At 41.8% G+C, this 12,661-nt stretch overlaps 1 protein-coding gene across 1 annotated transcript; it reads left to right on the top strand.

Moving 5' to 3' along the window:
• LOC120434858 (NLR family CARD domain-containing protein 3-like) lies at positions 1–11,044 on the top strand (the record flags this gene model as incomplete). The annotated part of the gene is made up of 7 exons (XM_039603352.1): positions 1–1,532; positions 3,934–4,107; positions 4,367–4,540; positions 4,725–4,898; positions 8,168–8,341; positions 10,364–10,395; positions 11,028–11,044. Coding segments are annotated over 7 exons (2,277 nt in total), but the record flags the coding sequence as incomplete, so codon positions are not given.
• Positions 11,045–12,661: the final 1,617 nt, after the last annotated feature.

Genomic DNA, 12,661 nt, shown 5'->3' with positions numbered 1-12,661 from the left:
TTTAAAGCCTCACCTGGAAGAGATGAACCAATCAGAACAGTGCTGACAAAGGGAGTGGCTGGCATTGGGAAAACAGTCTTAACACAGAAATACACCCTGGACTGGGCTGAAGACAAAGCCAACCAGGACATCCAGTTCATATTTCCATTCACCTTCAGAGAGCTGAATGTGCTAAAAGATGAGAAGTTCAGCTTGGTGGAACTTGTTCATCACTTCTTTACTGAAACCAAAGAAGCAGGAATCTGCAGCTTTGAAGACTTCCAGGTTGTGTTCATCTTTGATGGTCTGGATGAGTGTCGACTTCCTCTGGACTTCCACAAAACTGCAATCCTAACTGACCCTAGAAAGTCCGCCTCAGTGGATGTGCTGCTGATAAACCTCATAAGAGGGAACCTGCTTCCCTCTGCTCGCCTCTGGATAACCACACGACCTGCAGCAGCCAATCAGATCCCTCCTGACTGTGTTGGCATGGTGACAGAGGTCAGAGGGTTCACTGACCCACAGAAGGAGGAGTACTTCAGGAAGAGATTCAAAGATGAGGAGCAGGCCAGCAGGATCATCTCCCACATCAAGACATCACGAAGCCTCCACATCATGTGCCACATCCCTGTCTTCTGCTGGATCACTGCTACAGTTCTGGAGGATGGGCTGAAAGGAAGAGAGGGAGGACAGCTGCCCAAGACCCTGACTGAGATGTACATCCACTTCCTGGTGGTTCAGGCCAAAGTGAAGAAGGTCAAGTATGATGGAGGAGCTGAGACAGATCCACACTGGAGTCCAGAGAGCAGGAAGATGATTGAGTCTTTGGGAAAACTGGCTTTTGATCAACTGCAGAAAGGAAACCTGATCTTCTATGAATCAGACCTGACAGAGTGTGGCATCGATATCAGAGCAGCCTCAGTGTACTCAGGAGTGTTCACACAGATCTTTAAAGAGGAGAGAGGACTGTACCAGGACAAGGTGTTCTGCTTCATCCATCTAAGTCTTCAGGAGTTTCTGGCTGCTCTTCATGTCCATCTGACCTTCATCAACTCTGGAATCAATCTGCTGGAAGAACAACAAAGAAAAAAACACAAATCTTTCCTGAAGACTGCTGTGAGAAAGGCCTTGAAGAGTCCAAATGGACACTTGGACTTGTTCCTGCGCTTCCTCCTGGGTCTTTCACTGCAGAATAATCAGACTCTCCTACGAGGCCTGTTGACACAGACAGGAAGTAGCACACAGAGCAATGAGGAAACAGTTGAGTACATCAAGAAAAAGCTCAGTAAGAATCTGTCTGCAGAGCAAAGCATCAATCTGCTCCACTGTCTCAATGAACTGAATGATCGTTCTCTAGTGGAGGAGATCCAACAGTCCCTCAGATCAGGAAGTCTCTCCACAGGTAAACTCTCTCCTGCTCAGTGCTCAGCTCTGACCTTCATCTTACTGTCATCAAAGGAGGCTCTGGATGTGTTTGACCTCAAGGAATACTCTGCTTCAGAAGAGGCTCTTCTGAGGCTGTTGCCTGTGGTCAAGACCTCCAAAAAAGCTCTGTAAGTAAATATGTGATCATCATTTCACTCTTAAAATCTTGATTCTACTTAAAAAAAAAAAAATCAGGTTTGATCGGGTTCAAAGAAGCCTGCCTTGTAAGTAAATAGTAAACAACTGCTGCCTAAGCAAAAACCCGCAGGGATCCATTATGTGTCAGGAGTATTGGAACAGTTGAAGCACATTTTTTTTTAAAGGGTTTGTTATTTTTCCATTTTGGCATACTATATTAGCACAGTTGATCTAAATTCAGACAAAACATTCAAAATCCAAGTAGAAAAAGTTATATTTTTTACTGTAAAACCCACAAACATTCTTTAACAAATCATTTTCATAACTTGAAATGCAAATAGAAATTGTAGATTTCTAAAAATTATGCACGTGTTTTGGAAACAACAAAGTTATATGGTACTATTCACCTAAAAATGCAGCCAAGGCCTCAGGGGTTTTTATATAACTATTTATATCTATTTACAAAACAATCAGGTGTGCTGCATCAAATAAGAAGGCACACAAAATATTTGTGCCAGTCCAAAAAAATACTTTGTGTTCAGTATAAGACAGAGGAGAACACCACAGGCCTAAACCCTGTAGGTCTGACAGCAGGAGGTGTGTCAGTCCAGTTTTCCATATGGGAACAGCGTTTACACTGGAATTTGCATTTAGTGGCTTTTTTGGAGCAAATGTCACATTCAGCAGTATAACTGACACACAATACAAAACAATAACTACACAACACACTAACTATATCCTCCAAACACACTAAACGTCACTAATGTCTCACATATGAAGACTCGCTCTCTCTCTTTCTTTCACTCGCCCGCTTTCCGTTGCAGGTGTCCCTCCTAAAACTTCCCCTTCTCCCTAAACAACCAAGTGCCACATGTTGCCATATCATTTTTTGATTGGTTGACATCGTAAACTTTAACACCAATAGGGAAGGGGTGTTTTTTCTTTTTCTTTTTTCACTCGCTAGCGGAGTGTTTGCTAGCGCTGTCTGTAGAAAATGCAGTTTTTACCGTTCTTCCGCTGTAAACACCACTGTTTTGTTCAGAAAAAAACCCCATTGCGTGTATTTTTTATCATAACTCTGATTTTACGTGGCCCATCGAACAATTCAAAAACTGGTATATAGTTTGAAGTCTGCATGTTATGCTGAGTGAACGGGCTCTATGGCAGAACACACAGAAGCACAGGGAATGCAGGAAGTGCTCTTAATTTAGAGTGTCAGAATTATTTATACAGGACGGGAAACCAGGGAAGGGGGCTGACACGCACTCGGAGGGAAAGGGGTAATCCGCGCACACAGGGTGGATCTATGGAAAAAAGCAAAACGAAACCTTAGGGGAAGATACCGAACAACCAATAAGAAGCGCTAATAAATATGGGGAGAGTTGGAGAGCTCACTTGCCACACTGGCTGTACAGGCTCGGGTGAGGATCTCTGGGATATGAGAGTAAAGCTGAGATTGATCTCTGTAGTGATCCCAGAAATACGGCTTCACGAACAGCTGACAGGCAAGCAGGTGGTGGATCCAGCTAAGGATACAGGACAACAGGTAAGCAAACAAAATCCAAAACATGGGTTGGCCATAATGCACACTGCGGAAATTAACAAACACGTTACCACTCGGGGAGGCAACAATACTCGACACAAGACGTCTGTCACGCTGCTCCTAAATAACGCTCCATCAAATGACATCTGATGTACCGCCAGTGTGCCAGCATCCTGTGACACACCGCCCCACCTACCTGTGCTGAAAACAGAAGCAAACCCATGATTGAAGTGGCTGAGTCACTGCATCTTTGTAGCTGCGTCGTCTTGTGATTTTGACGCGCCGGCGCGTACGTTGACCCCAGAGGGTTAAAAGGAACAATTTTATACAGCTAGTGTTTAATTTTGGTGTTACATGATGCAGGTAATTAGGATAATTTCTCAACAGAGATATTCTGCTGTAAAGTTTGTTGTTGTGGATGTTTTTTGCTGTCTACTGTCATATAACACAATCAGGTTCTAAAATGTGAAAATGCATCCAAGAAGGTTTTATTTATAATCATGTCTTTAGGAGGTTTACTCTTTTATTTTCCTTTTTTGCATTTAAAATCTAGAAAGTGGAGGACATAGAGTCACAATGCCCTTTATTATCCAATCAAAAGACATTGAGGCGTTTAAGGAGGGGGTTTTGAGGGGAAATGAACCAAACAGCTTTTTTTTTTTTTTTAAATAAATGAATTTAGAAGCTACACCAAGGCCCAGTATATGCTACATAAGCATTATTTAAGGTAAATCTATGTAATTGGGTTTCTACAAATTTTAAGATTTTTTGGCCTTCAAGACTTATATTTTTTTAGTTTAATCATTTAGTTAATCTTAATATTGTTTTTTGTTTTTGTTTCTTTTTAGGCTGAGCAGCTGTAACCTCTCAAAGAGCGGCTGTGAAGATTTGTTGTCAGTTTTCAGCTCGCAGTCCTGTGATCTGAGGGAGCTGGAGCTGAGTACCAACAGCCTGAGTGATTCAGCAGTGAATCTTCTGTTTGCTGCAATGGAGAGTCCACATGCCAAACTGAATATTTTAAGGTCAAATCAATTTTTATTCTGTTTTGTTTTGTTTGTTTTTACTTACTCACAAAATTATCAGTTAAACGATTTAGCTAATAAAGATCAACTCTATCCATTTACCGTTGCTCTTTAGCATTTTTAAGAAGTTAAAGTTTCAAAGTTAAAGTTAAGTTTGACTAATTTGCTCAATGCAAGAAAATAAGTATTCTTTACAGGATTAGTTATTACAACCTGATTACACTTTAACAACCGCTGCACTTTTGTGTTTATTTTTAAGACTCAGCACCTGTGAACTCTCAGAGGAACATTGTGAAGCTCTGGTTTCAGTTTTCAGCTATCGGTCCTCTAGCTTAAGAGAGCTGGACCTGAGTATCAAAAACCTGCAGGATTCAAGTGTGAAGCTTTTGGCAGCTGGACTACAAAGTTTAAACTCTAAACTGTATACTCTGAGGTCAGAAAAATAATATTTATTTTTTTAGAATTAACCAGTTAAAACCAGTCATCCACAGCAAAAGTCATCCATATTAAGTGCTTTTAAAAATGTTTCTTTAAAAAAAGAAATGATTTAATATTTCAGAATCTATTAATGAGGCTTACATAGGTATTTGTTTAATAGATTGTCTTTCATTCTGCAGACTTAGTAACTGTAACCTCTTGGAGAGAAGCTGTAAATCGCTGTCCTTAGTTCTCAGCTCTCAGTCCTCCAGTCTGAGAGAGCTGGAACTGAATAATTCCGACTTGCAAGATTCAGGAGTGAAGCTTCTAACTGCTGGATTAAATAGTGCACTGTGTACACTGAAGACTCTCAGGTCAGAAGTAAATTTTTTCCACAGAAAATCATTTAAACTGCGAATTATGTTCTGTATATGTATGTCTATATATAGAGAGAGAGATATATATTACCAACATCCATGTTGACGACGAAACAGCTAGTAGCTCAGGTTTCCAACATTCAAAAGGAGGTATTGCTCTCACAGCTAGTGATTGACAAGGTACAACACAAATGCTATAGCAAGGGCAAGCCAGGACAACTGGTCAGGGGAGAGATATCATCACTCCCACCTGAGATTGGGTACCAAGCCCCAAGTGCGACAGGAGAAGGATCGTTGAGTGCGAGAGGAACTGACCTGAAGACAGGATCATGGCGAAGCTTGAAACCTGGATCCTGTAGCCAGATAACCTTTATTAGTCCCACAGGTGGGAAATTTGTTTTGTCACAGCAGGAAGTGGACAGTGCAAAAGTCATATAGAAAAATTTGAATTCAATAAGAATAAAATACTGTAAACAACTATAGAGAATAGAATAAAATAATGATGTAAGTGCAGCGCTACGGACGATACCTACAGCCACAATTACCGAGACTAACAAGCTGATCTACACTTTAGCAGGAGTGATCTGTGAGATGCTTGGCTACAAGTTGAACAACCACAAGGAGCTGTACTCTCCATGGAGAAGGAGACTAGAGGCTAAGATCAAGGTAGGGAGGGAGGGAGGTTTGCCAAATGTCAGAGCTGCAGAAATGTGTGACAAATAAGGTGCCTTAGAAGTACTGCAAGCTGTCCATACCTGAAGCCTTGGAAACTGCCAAGCAATGATTCACGGCCTTGGCTAGCCGCTTGAAGAAATACACCAGAGAGATAGAAGGCAAGAGAATAAACCAGCTGTTCTCCACAGAACCAGCCAAGGGGTACTCTCAATGGCAGGAGAACAGTATGAGAATTGGACCACCAAGGCTGGAGACGGAGCAATACTAGAAGAGCACATTGGAGAAGGATGCAACCTATTATTGCAATGCTCAGTGGCTAATGGATCTGAGGGCAGACCACAGCAACCTCCCTGAACAGAGTCCAGTAACCATCACAGTGGCAGACATCCAAGCCAGGCCCTGACATGGGTCATGCGTACTGGCTGAAGAAGCTGACTGCACTCCATGAGCATCTGGAAGCACAGATGAACCAGCTGCTAGCTGACTGCTAGACACCCAGAATGGCTAACCAAAGGCCAGACAGTCCTGATCCCATAAGGGGCCGGCCCCATCCAACTACCGACCAATAACCTGCCTCAGTACCACATGGAAGCTCCTCTCAGGTATAATAGGGGCTAAGATGAACAGGCACATGGGTCAATACATGAGTAGAGCACAGAAAGGCAAGAATACCAGAGGTGAAATTTAGGGCTACTTGTGTCCAGAATATATCAATTTTGATTTCTTTTTACATTGAAATGTGAAATGTGAAATTTTAAAATGAGATGTTTTGTGTCTATTAGGGATTCAGGAAAATTCTCTTACTGTTCTATTTACTGTTTATATTTTTCTTGCAATGAAACATCTGGAATTGTTAAATATATATTTTAAAACTTGTTTTCTCACAAGGAGATTTGCATCTGAGTCAAAATTGTCACTCCATCAGGACTTCAGTGTAAACCTTTCAGTGTTATTCCTTTCTGTATTATGCAGCCTTTTTACAGAGCTGCTTGTTTAGTTTTATTGTATATTTATCCCAGCTACCACAGGTCGAGAGGAGGAGTACACCTTGGACAGGTCACTAGTCACACGCAGAGAAATAACCATTCACTTGGAGCAACTGTGACCACATAATTTCCTCTAAGATAAAAAAGTATTATTTTTATACCAAATTGTAAATAAGTATGATCACCACATTTTGGAGAAATACCCAAGCAAGGAAAAAGGTGAGGGGATGTCTGTTGAAGACAGCAAGCTGTCACTTACGCTTTCTGTGAATTTATGTCATCAGGTGTGTTTTATACACTGTAGAACAAACCAAGGCCTGGGCACACCACCTCAAAAATCGGTGGATTCTGACTGAAGTGTTTTCAATTAATTCAAAATAAAACTAAAATAACACTAAATAACAAAGACCAATGTGTTTTCATTTTACCAAAAATGAAGGAATAAAATGCATTAATTATTTAGTTGCAAGAATATTTGCACCAATCACAATAGTCCTGTTAACACTGATCACTACCATTTTTAACAGATGATGATGAAATCACTTCAATCTCTCAATTTAAATTTGTTATTGTGCCTTGTGGCAATAATCATGTAACCACAATATCCATCCATCCATCCATCCATCCATCTATCCATCCATCCATCTATCCATCCATCCATTTTTTTCCGGCAATTCTGGCCAGGGTTGCAAGGGCAGGAATCTAAGCAAAGATGCCCAGTCAGCTGAGACTGAGATGAGATTCTGAAACTACCCAAATGGAAGAACATATGGCGGCAGCTCTGATGATACGATTTAAATATTGATAATTGACCTGCGGCCTAGAGTGTCCTAGTACCATGTGCACTAGGCCCTTATGTTTGAATATAGTGTGTGTTGTAGAGAAACTGCTGTTTGCAGAGAGGTCCAATAACAGAACACCACTCAGGTTCAGATCCGGGAGGCCGTTACTCATTACCTGGAATGACAGAATTCCCAGGTGGAGCACCCTCAATGTACCCTAACCAGGGCCTCCAACAAGACAGAGTACTCTGAACTGTTGTTCGGCACATAAGTGCTAATGACAGTCAGAACCTGTTTCCAAACCTGAAGGCACAGGGAACAAACACTGTGGTCTACTGGAAAACCCCCAACGTACAGGCAGCAAGCCGAGGGGAAACTAAGATACCCATACCAGTCGACGTCTTCTCACCAAGGGCAACTCAAAACTAAGACAGAGACCAGCCTCTCTCCAGGAGACTGAAGCTGTGCATTGCAGGGAGCCCAGCTATATCTAGTCAGTACTTCTCAACCCCACGCACTAACTCAACGAGACTAACTATTCTCAACGAGAAGCCTGGGTTTGAGAGAGCCTGAATGTCCTGGAGGGGCGTTCTCTGCTTGATACACGATGGATGAGTGGAAGAAGTGGTGTATCGTGTGCCTGGTGGGACTGTCTATTCAGGGCATTGAAGACATCTACCTGCAAAATAAATTTCTTTCTTCCTACCAGCATTAAGATCTGCTCAAACGTTAAATTGAATGGATAAAAATGGGTAGATGTATTTGATTCAGACAAATAGAAAATCATTGTTGAAGGATGAATTTTTTGTTTGTGTGTCTGCAGGCTGTCAGGCTGTTTGATCACAGATGATGGCTGTACTTCTTTGGCCTCAGCTCTGAACTCCAATCCCTGCCATCTGAGAGAACTGGACCTGAGCTACAATCATCCAGGAGACTCAGGCATAAAGCTGCTGTTAGCTGGACTGAAGGATCCAAGCTGGAGACTGGATACTCTCAGGTATGGAGAGAACCCCTGATAGAGGTAGAAGAGCTGGAAACAGTAAATTTTAGAGATGAACCAGGTGGACAATACAGAGACAATAAAGAAAGTGAAAACGAAAAGTGCTTATTGGCCCAAAATGAACCAAAACAAAGTCCATAAACCAGAAATCCAAAGCAGCCACAGGAAAAGAGGATGTACACATATACACTACCTGCAAACAAGAGAATGGTGGGAGCAAAGCACAGGTGCAGATGATGAGAAAGTGTGGTTGGTGACAGACGAGCTGATTGGACAGTGTGTACGTGTCAGGATTGGTGACTTTTTGAATTGTTACTAGATGGTATTGCTGCTGTTGGTTGTTCTCAGATTAACGATTTTGATTAAGGATTACAGACTTCGGACTTGTGAATGAACAGTGGAAGGGGTACTGACCAACAGCCTGTACTGATCCAGAATGGTATCCTTGAAGGTTCTGACAAAGAAATCAGCCAGTGGTTGTGACCAGCTGGAACTAGACATGAGTAATAGTGGGTTGCAGAAAGTCTTACTACCTTCTGGAATATGTCTAAAAACCTGATGAAGAAAGTGAAGAAAACATCAAAGATTGAGTAGAAGAAACTACCAGAGACAGTTTTTCACAGTCTCCTCCAGTCTGCATCTTGGGCAAGATAATAACCCCAAAATGATCTTACCCATGTATCCATCAGAGTATGAGTGTGTATAAATGGTATATAAAAGCATTTACATAGAGCAAAGAAAAAGTGCTTGAATGAATGAGGCAAGTTCTTTAAAGTGCTGTGAATGCTTATTTAGAGTAGAAAAGTGCTATATAAGAACCAGTCCATTTGCCATTCCTCCGACCCCTCTCTGTTCCAGCAAAAGGTAGTGTTTTACCTGAAACACAGTGGTTCACTGTCGATGCAATTCCTAGCGATTTGGGGCAGCTAAAACTTTATTGACCAGAATTTTGCTTCTCAACTACATATTCCGTTGAACTCAGTGGACTATTTAATTCCCATCACCTTGGTAGATGGACACCCTCTTCAGCCTTGCACCATCCAGCACCACACTCAGCCTTTCAACATGTACTTGGCAGATGACCCAGGAAAAGATTGTTTTTCTCATTCTCGCTGCCATCTTCAGTCCTGGATTACCCCTGGTTATCCTGGCACCGCACAACACCTACATCTCCCAGTTGTTGTGCCAGATCCTGGGCCGGGATCCCCACTGGCCATATGACATGGTCATGGAGTTCCTCCCTGAAGCTGTACCACCCCCGTTGTTGTATTTTTATCCCATCCCAGAGGAAAACAAGGAAAACAAGGAGGAGTACACCACAAAGGCTCTCCAACTTGGCTTTATTCAGCCCTCCACCACTGCTGGGTTCTTCTTTGTTTGGAAGAAGCCAATGCATGGACAGAGGCATGCATCGGCCATTGGGGTTTATACAAGGTTACTGTTTATCCACCCTGCTAGTTCTCAAGGGAGTTCTCCCCCACTCAGCAGAGATATGGCATTGGGGACTACAAACTGGGGGTCATCAAGTGGGCTCTGGAAAAGTAGTGGCACTAATTTCTCGGACAAAAATAACCTTTCCCGATCAGGTTCGACCATTAGGATCTCACAGTCACACAGATTGTGTGATTGTGTGTCCTTTCTGATGTTATTCATGTATATAGTGTCTGCTTCTATGTGCTGTGCTGCATGGGAAGCTGCACTCATGTACACACTAAAACCAAGAGGAGAAAAACAGCTGACAGCAAAGGCAGGGAGGTGTCCTTTCTAGCTAAACAGAAGAGGAATATAAAGATAATGAAGGTCACAGTTTGAATTCAGTTCAATACAGTGCTGTACTGACAGATCTAGGATCAGTCCAAATCATCAGCAAGTTGGTCTACGTATGGATTGAAGTGTATTTGTCAAAATATTGGACTGTTCCTTTATCAGTGTCTAACAGGATCTGTATGAGAGCCATGTAATGTCCATTTGTGCATGCTGAAAAAGACTGTGCTGGGCTGACCCCTCTCCTCCTTTCAGGGTGGAGCCTGCTGGAGTCCAATGGTTGAGACCAGGTCTGAGGAAGTGTAAGTGTGTTTTTAATGTGATTCATGAATACAAAGCAGCACACATTCAACCATCTTCAAACTGTCACATCACTCATTCACATCTCTAATATCAGGAGTCATCATCAAATTGTCAATCAATGAACAGATGATGGATCAATAACTGCAGCTGGATTGTGTTTGTTCTCTCCATCAGATTCCTGTCAACTCACAATCGACACAAACACAGTACATACAAACCTCAAACTGTCTGACAACAACAGGAAGGTGACACGTGTGAAGGAGGTTCAGTCATATCCTGATCATCCAGACAGATTTGATGTTCATCCTCAGCTGCTGTGTAGAAATGGTCTGACCGGTCGCTGTTACTGGGAGGTTGAATGGAAAGGAAATGTTTATATATCATTGAGTTACAGAAGAATCAGAAGGAAAGGAGACAGTTATGAATGTTTGCTTGGACGAAATGAAGAGTCTCTGTGTCTGATTTGCTTTGATGATGGTCCTCGTTATGCCTGGCACAATAACAGAGAAACATCTATCTCCTCCCCCTCTTCCTCCTCCTCCTCTTCATCCTCCCCTGTCTCTAACAGAGTAGCGGTGTATGTGGACTGTCCTACTGGCACTCTATCTTTCTACAGAGTCTGTGAAACTCTGATCCACCTCCACACCTTCAACACCACATTCACTGAACCTCTTTATCCTGGGTTTAATGTTGATCATGGTTCGTCAGTGTGTCTGTGCTGAGTTAAATGTAAAGCGTGTCCTCATGTTAGAGAAACACTATAACTTTTGAAGTGATAGTTCAGTCTGTACATGTCTGTCTCTTTCACTCAGAAACACATTTTTAGATTCATGGATTCAATCAGTTGATGTTTTAAACTGTTCTAAATTATTTATTGTAAACTTCTTCCTCTTCAGTTCTTTAAAGATGGAAGCTCCCATTATTCCAGGATACACATGTTTTTTTTCTGTCTTTTTCCACTCAAAGCTTCGCAGTGAATATTATTATGTTGTATTTCTCTGAAGCTTAGTTCACAACCAGCAGGTCTGAGCTTGTTAAAATGATAAAAAGGTCAAACCAATTTTAGAAGCTTTTCATTTACAAGGACTCAAGTATAAGACTAGAGTACAAGACGAAGGTATTAGGTATTGTCTCCTGTACCTCCTTGTGAAGAAATTAAACATGAGATTTGTAGCTTCATTTTGTTGATGGATGCCTCAGTTTCCATGGAGAATGACAAGACTATGCTCTGCCCTCCAACGGTATGGTTGGGGTCCCCACAGGCTGACGTGGAGACGTTTCCACCGACTTCATTAACTTTTCATACATTTTAAAAGATTTAGAAAAAAGTAAAGAAAAAAAATGTTTTTATTGATGTTCCTGTCCTGCATGTCACAGGAACATCTACTTCTCTTTAAAGTGGAGAAACACCTCTGGGCTTCAACCGCTGTCATGGGAGTGATACATACAATATAAAAACAGTTTTATTTGAATAGCACATTTAAAAACCAGAGGTATGGCAAAGTGCTTCACAACCAGTAAAAGCAGTAATAAATACAAATAAACTAGCAGGTGGAAGACAATATTTAACCAGGCATACAAGATAAGCAGATATCAAGATAAGGAGTTGGCTCGTTTCCGGTCTGCCAGTCGCTGCTTCCACCCTCCATTTAAATGGAAAAACATGCATCATGCTAGAAAACCATCCTTTGGGTCCCAAAGAAATGGAGATGACACATGACGGCTGTGACGGCAGCAGAGTCGACAAACATATATGTTTGGTGTTTATGGCTTATATTTAAGTTCTCTAAGTTCAATTATACCTAAGCTGCCATTATAGTTCATTGTTTTAGATTCCCGTAGTGTCTTCTGTGTTTAAGTTTCCCTTGCCCGTTATGCGTTTTATGTCTGCTAGTTAAGTCAAGTTCATGACTTAAAGCACTTTCTGGATGGATGCAAACTGCATTTCGTTGCCCTGTACCTGTGCATGTGCAATGACAATAAAGTTGAATTCTATTCTATTCTATTCTATGTTGTCATGTCTGTGTTCCATGCTGTTTACTGCTTTACTGTGAATGTCCCTGTCCTGTGTGCAGTGTGTCTAGTTTTGCTTCCCCTTGTCTCATTAGGTGTGATTTGCACCCACTGTGTTCCCTCCTGTTCCTCATCCCCTCATTATCTCTCTGTGTACTTAAGTCCTCTGTCCTCCTTTGTTCAGTGTCAGGTCATCTGTTATTTCTCGCCATGTTTCTAAGTTTTGTGTCCAGGTTT

This window comes from Oreochromis aureus, linkage group 3, assembly GCF_013358895.1.
Source record: "Oreochromis aureus strain Israel breed Guangdong linkage group 3, ZZ_aureus, whole genome shotgun sequence".
In the NCBI taxonomy this organism is placed as follows: domain Eukaryota; kingdom Metazoa; phylum Chordata; class Actinopteri; order Cichliformes; family Cichlidae; genus Oreochromis; species Oreochromis aureus.
This window is presented reverse-complemented; position numbering and strand designations above follow the sequence as displayed.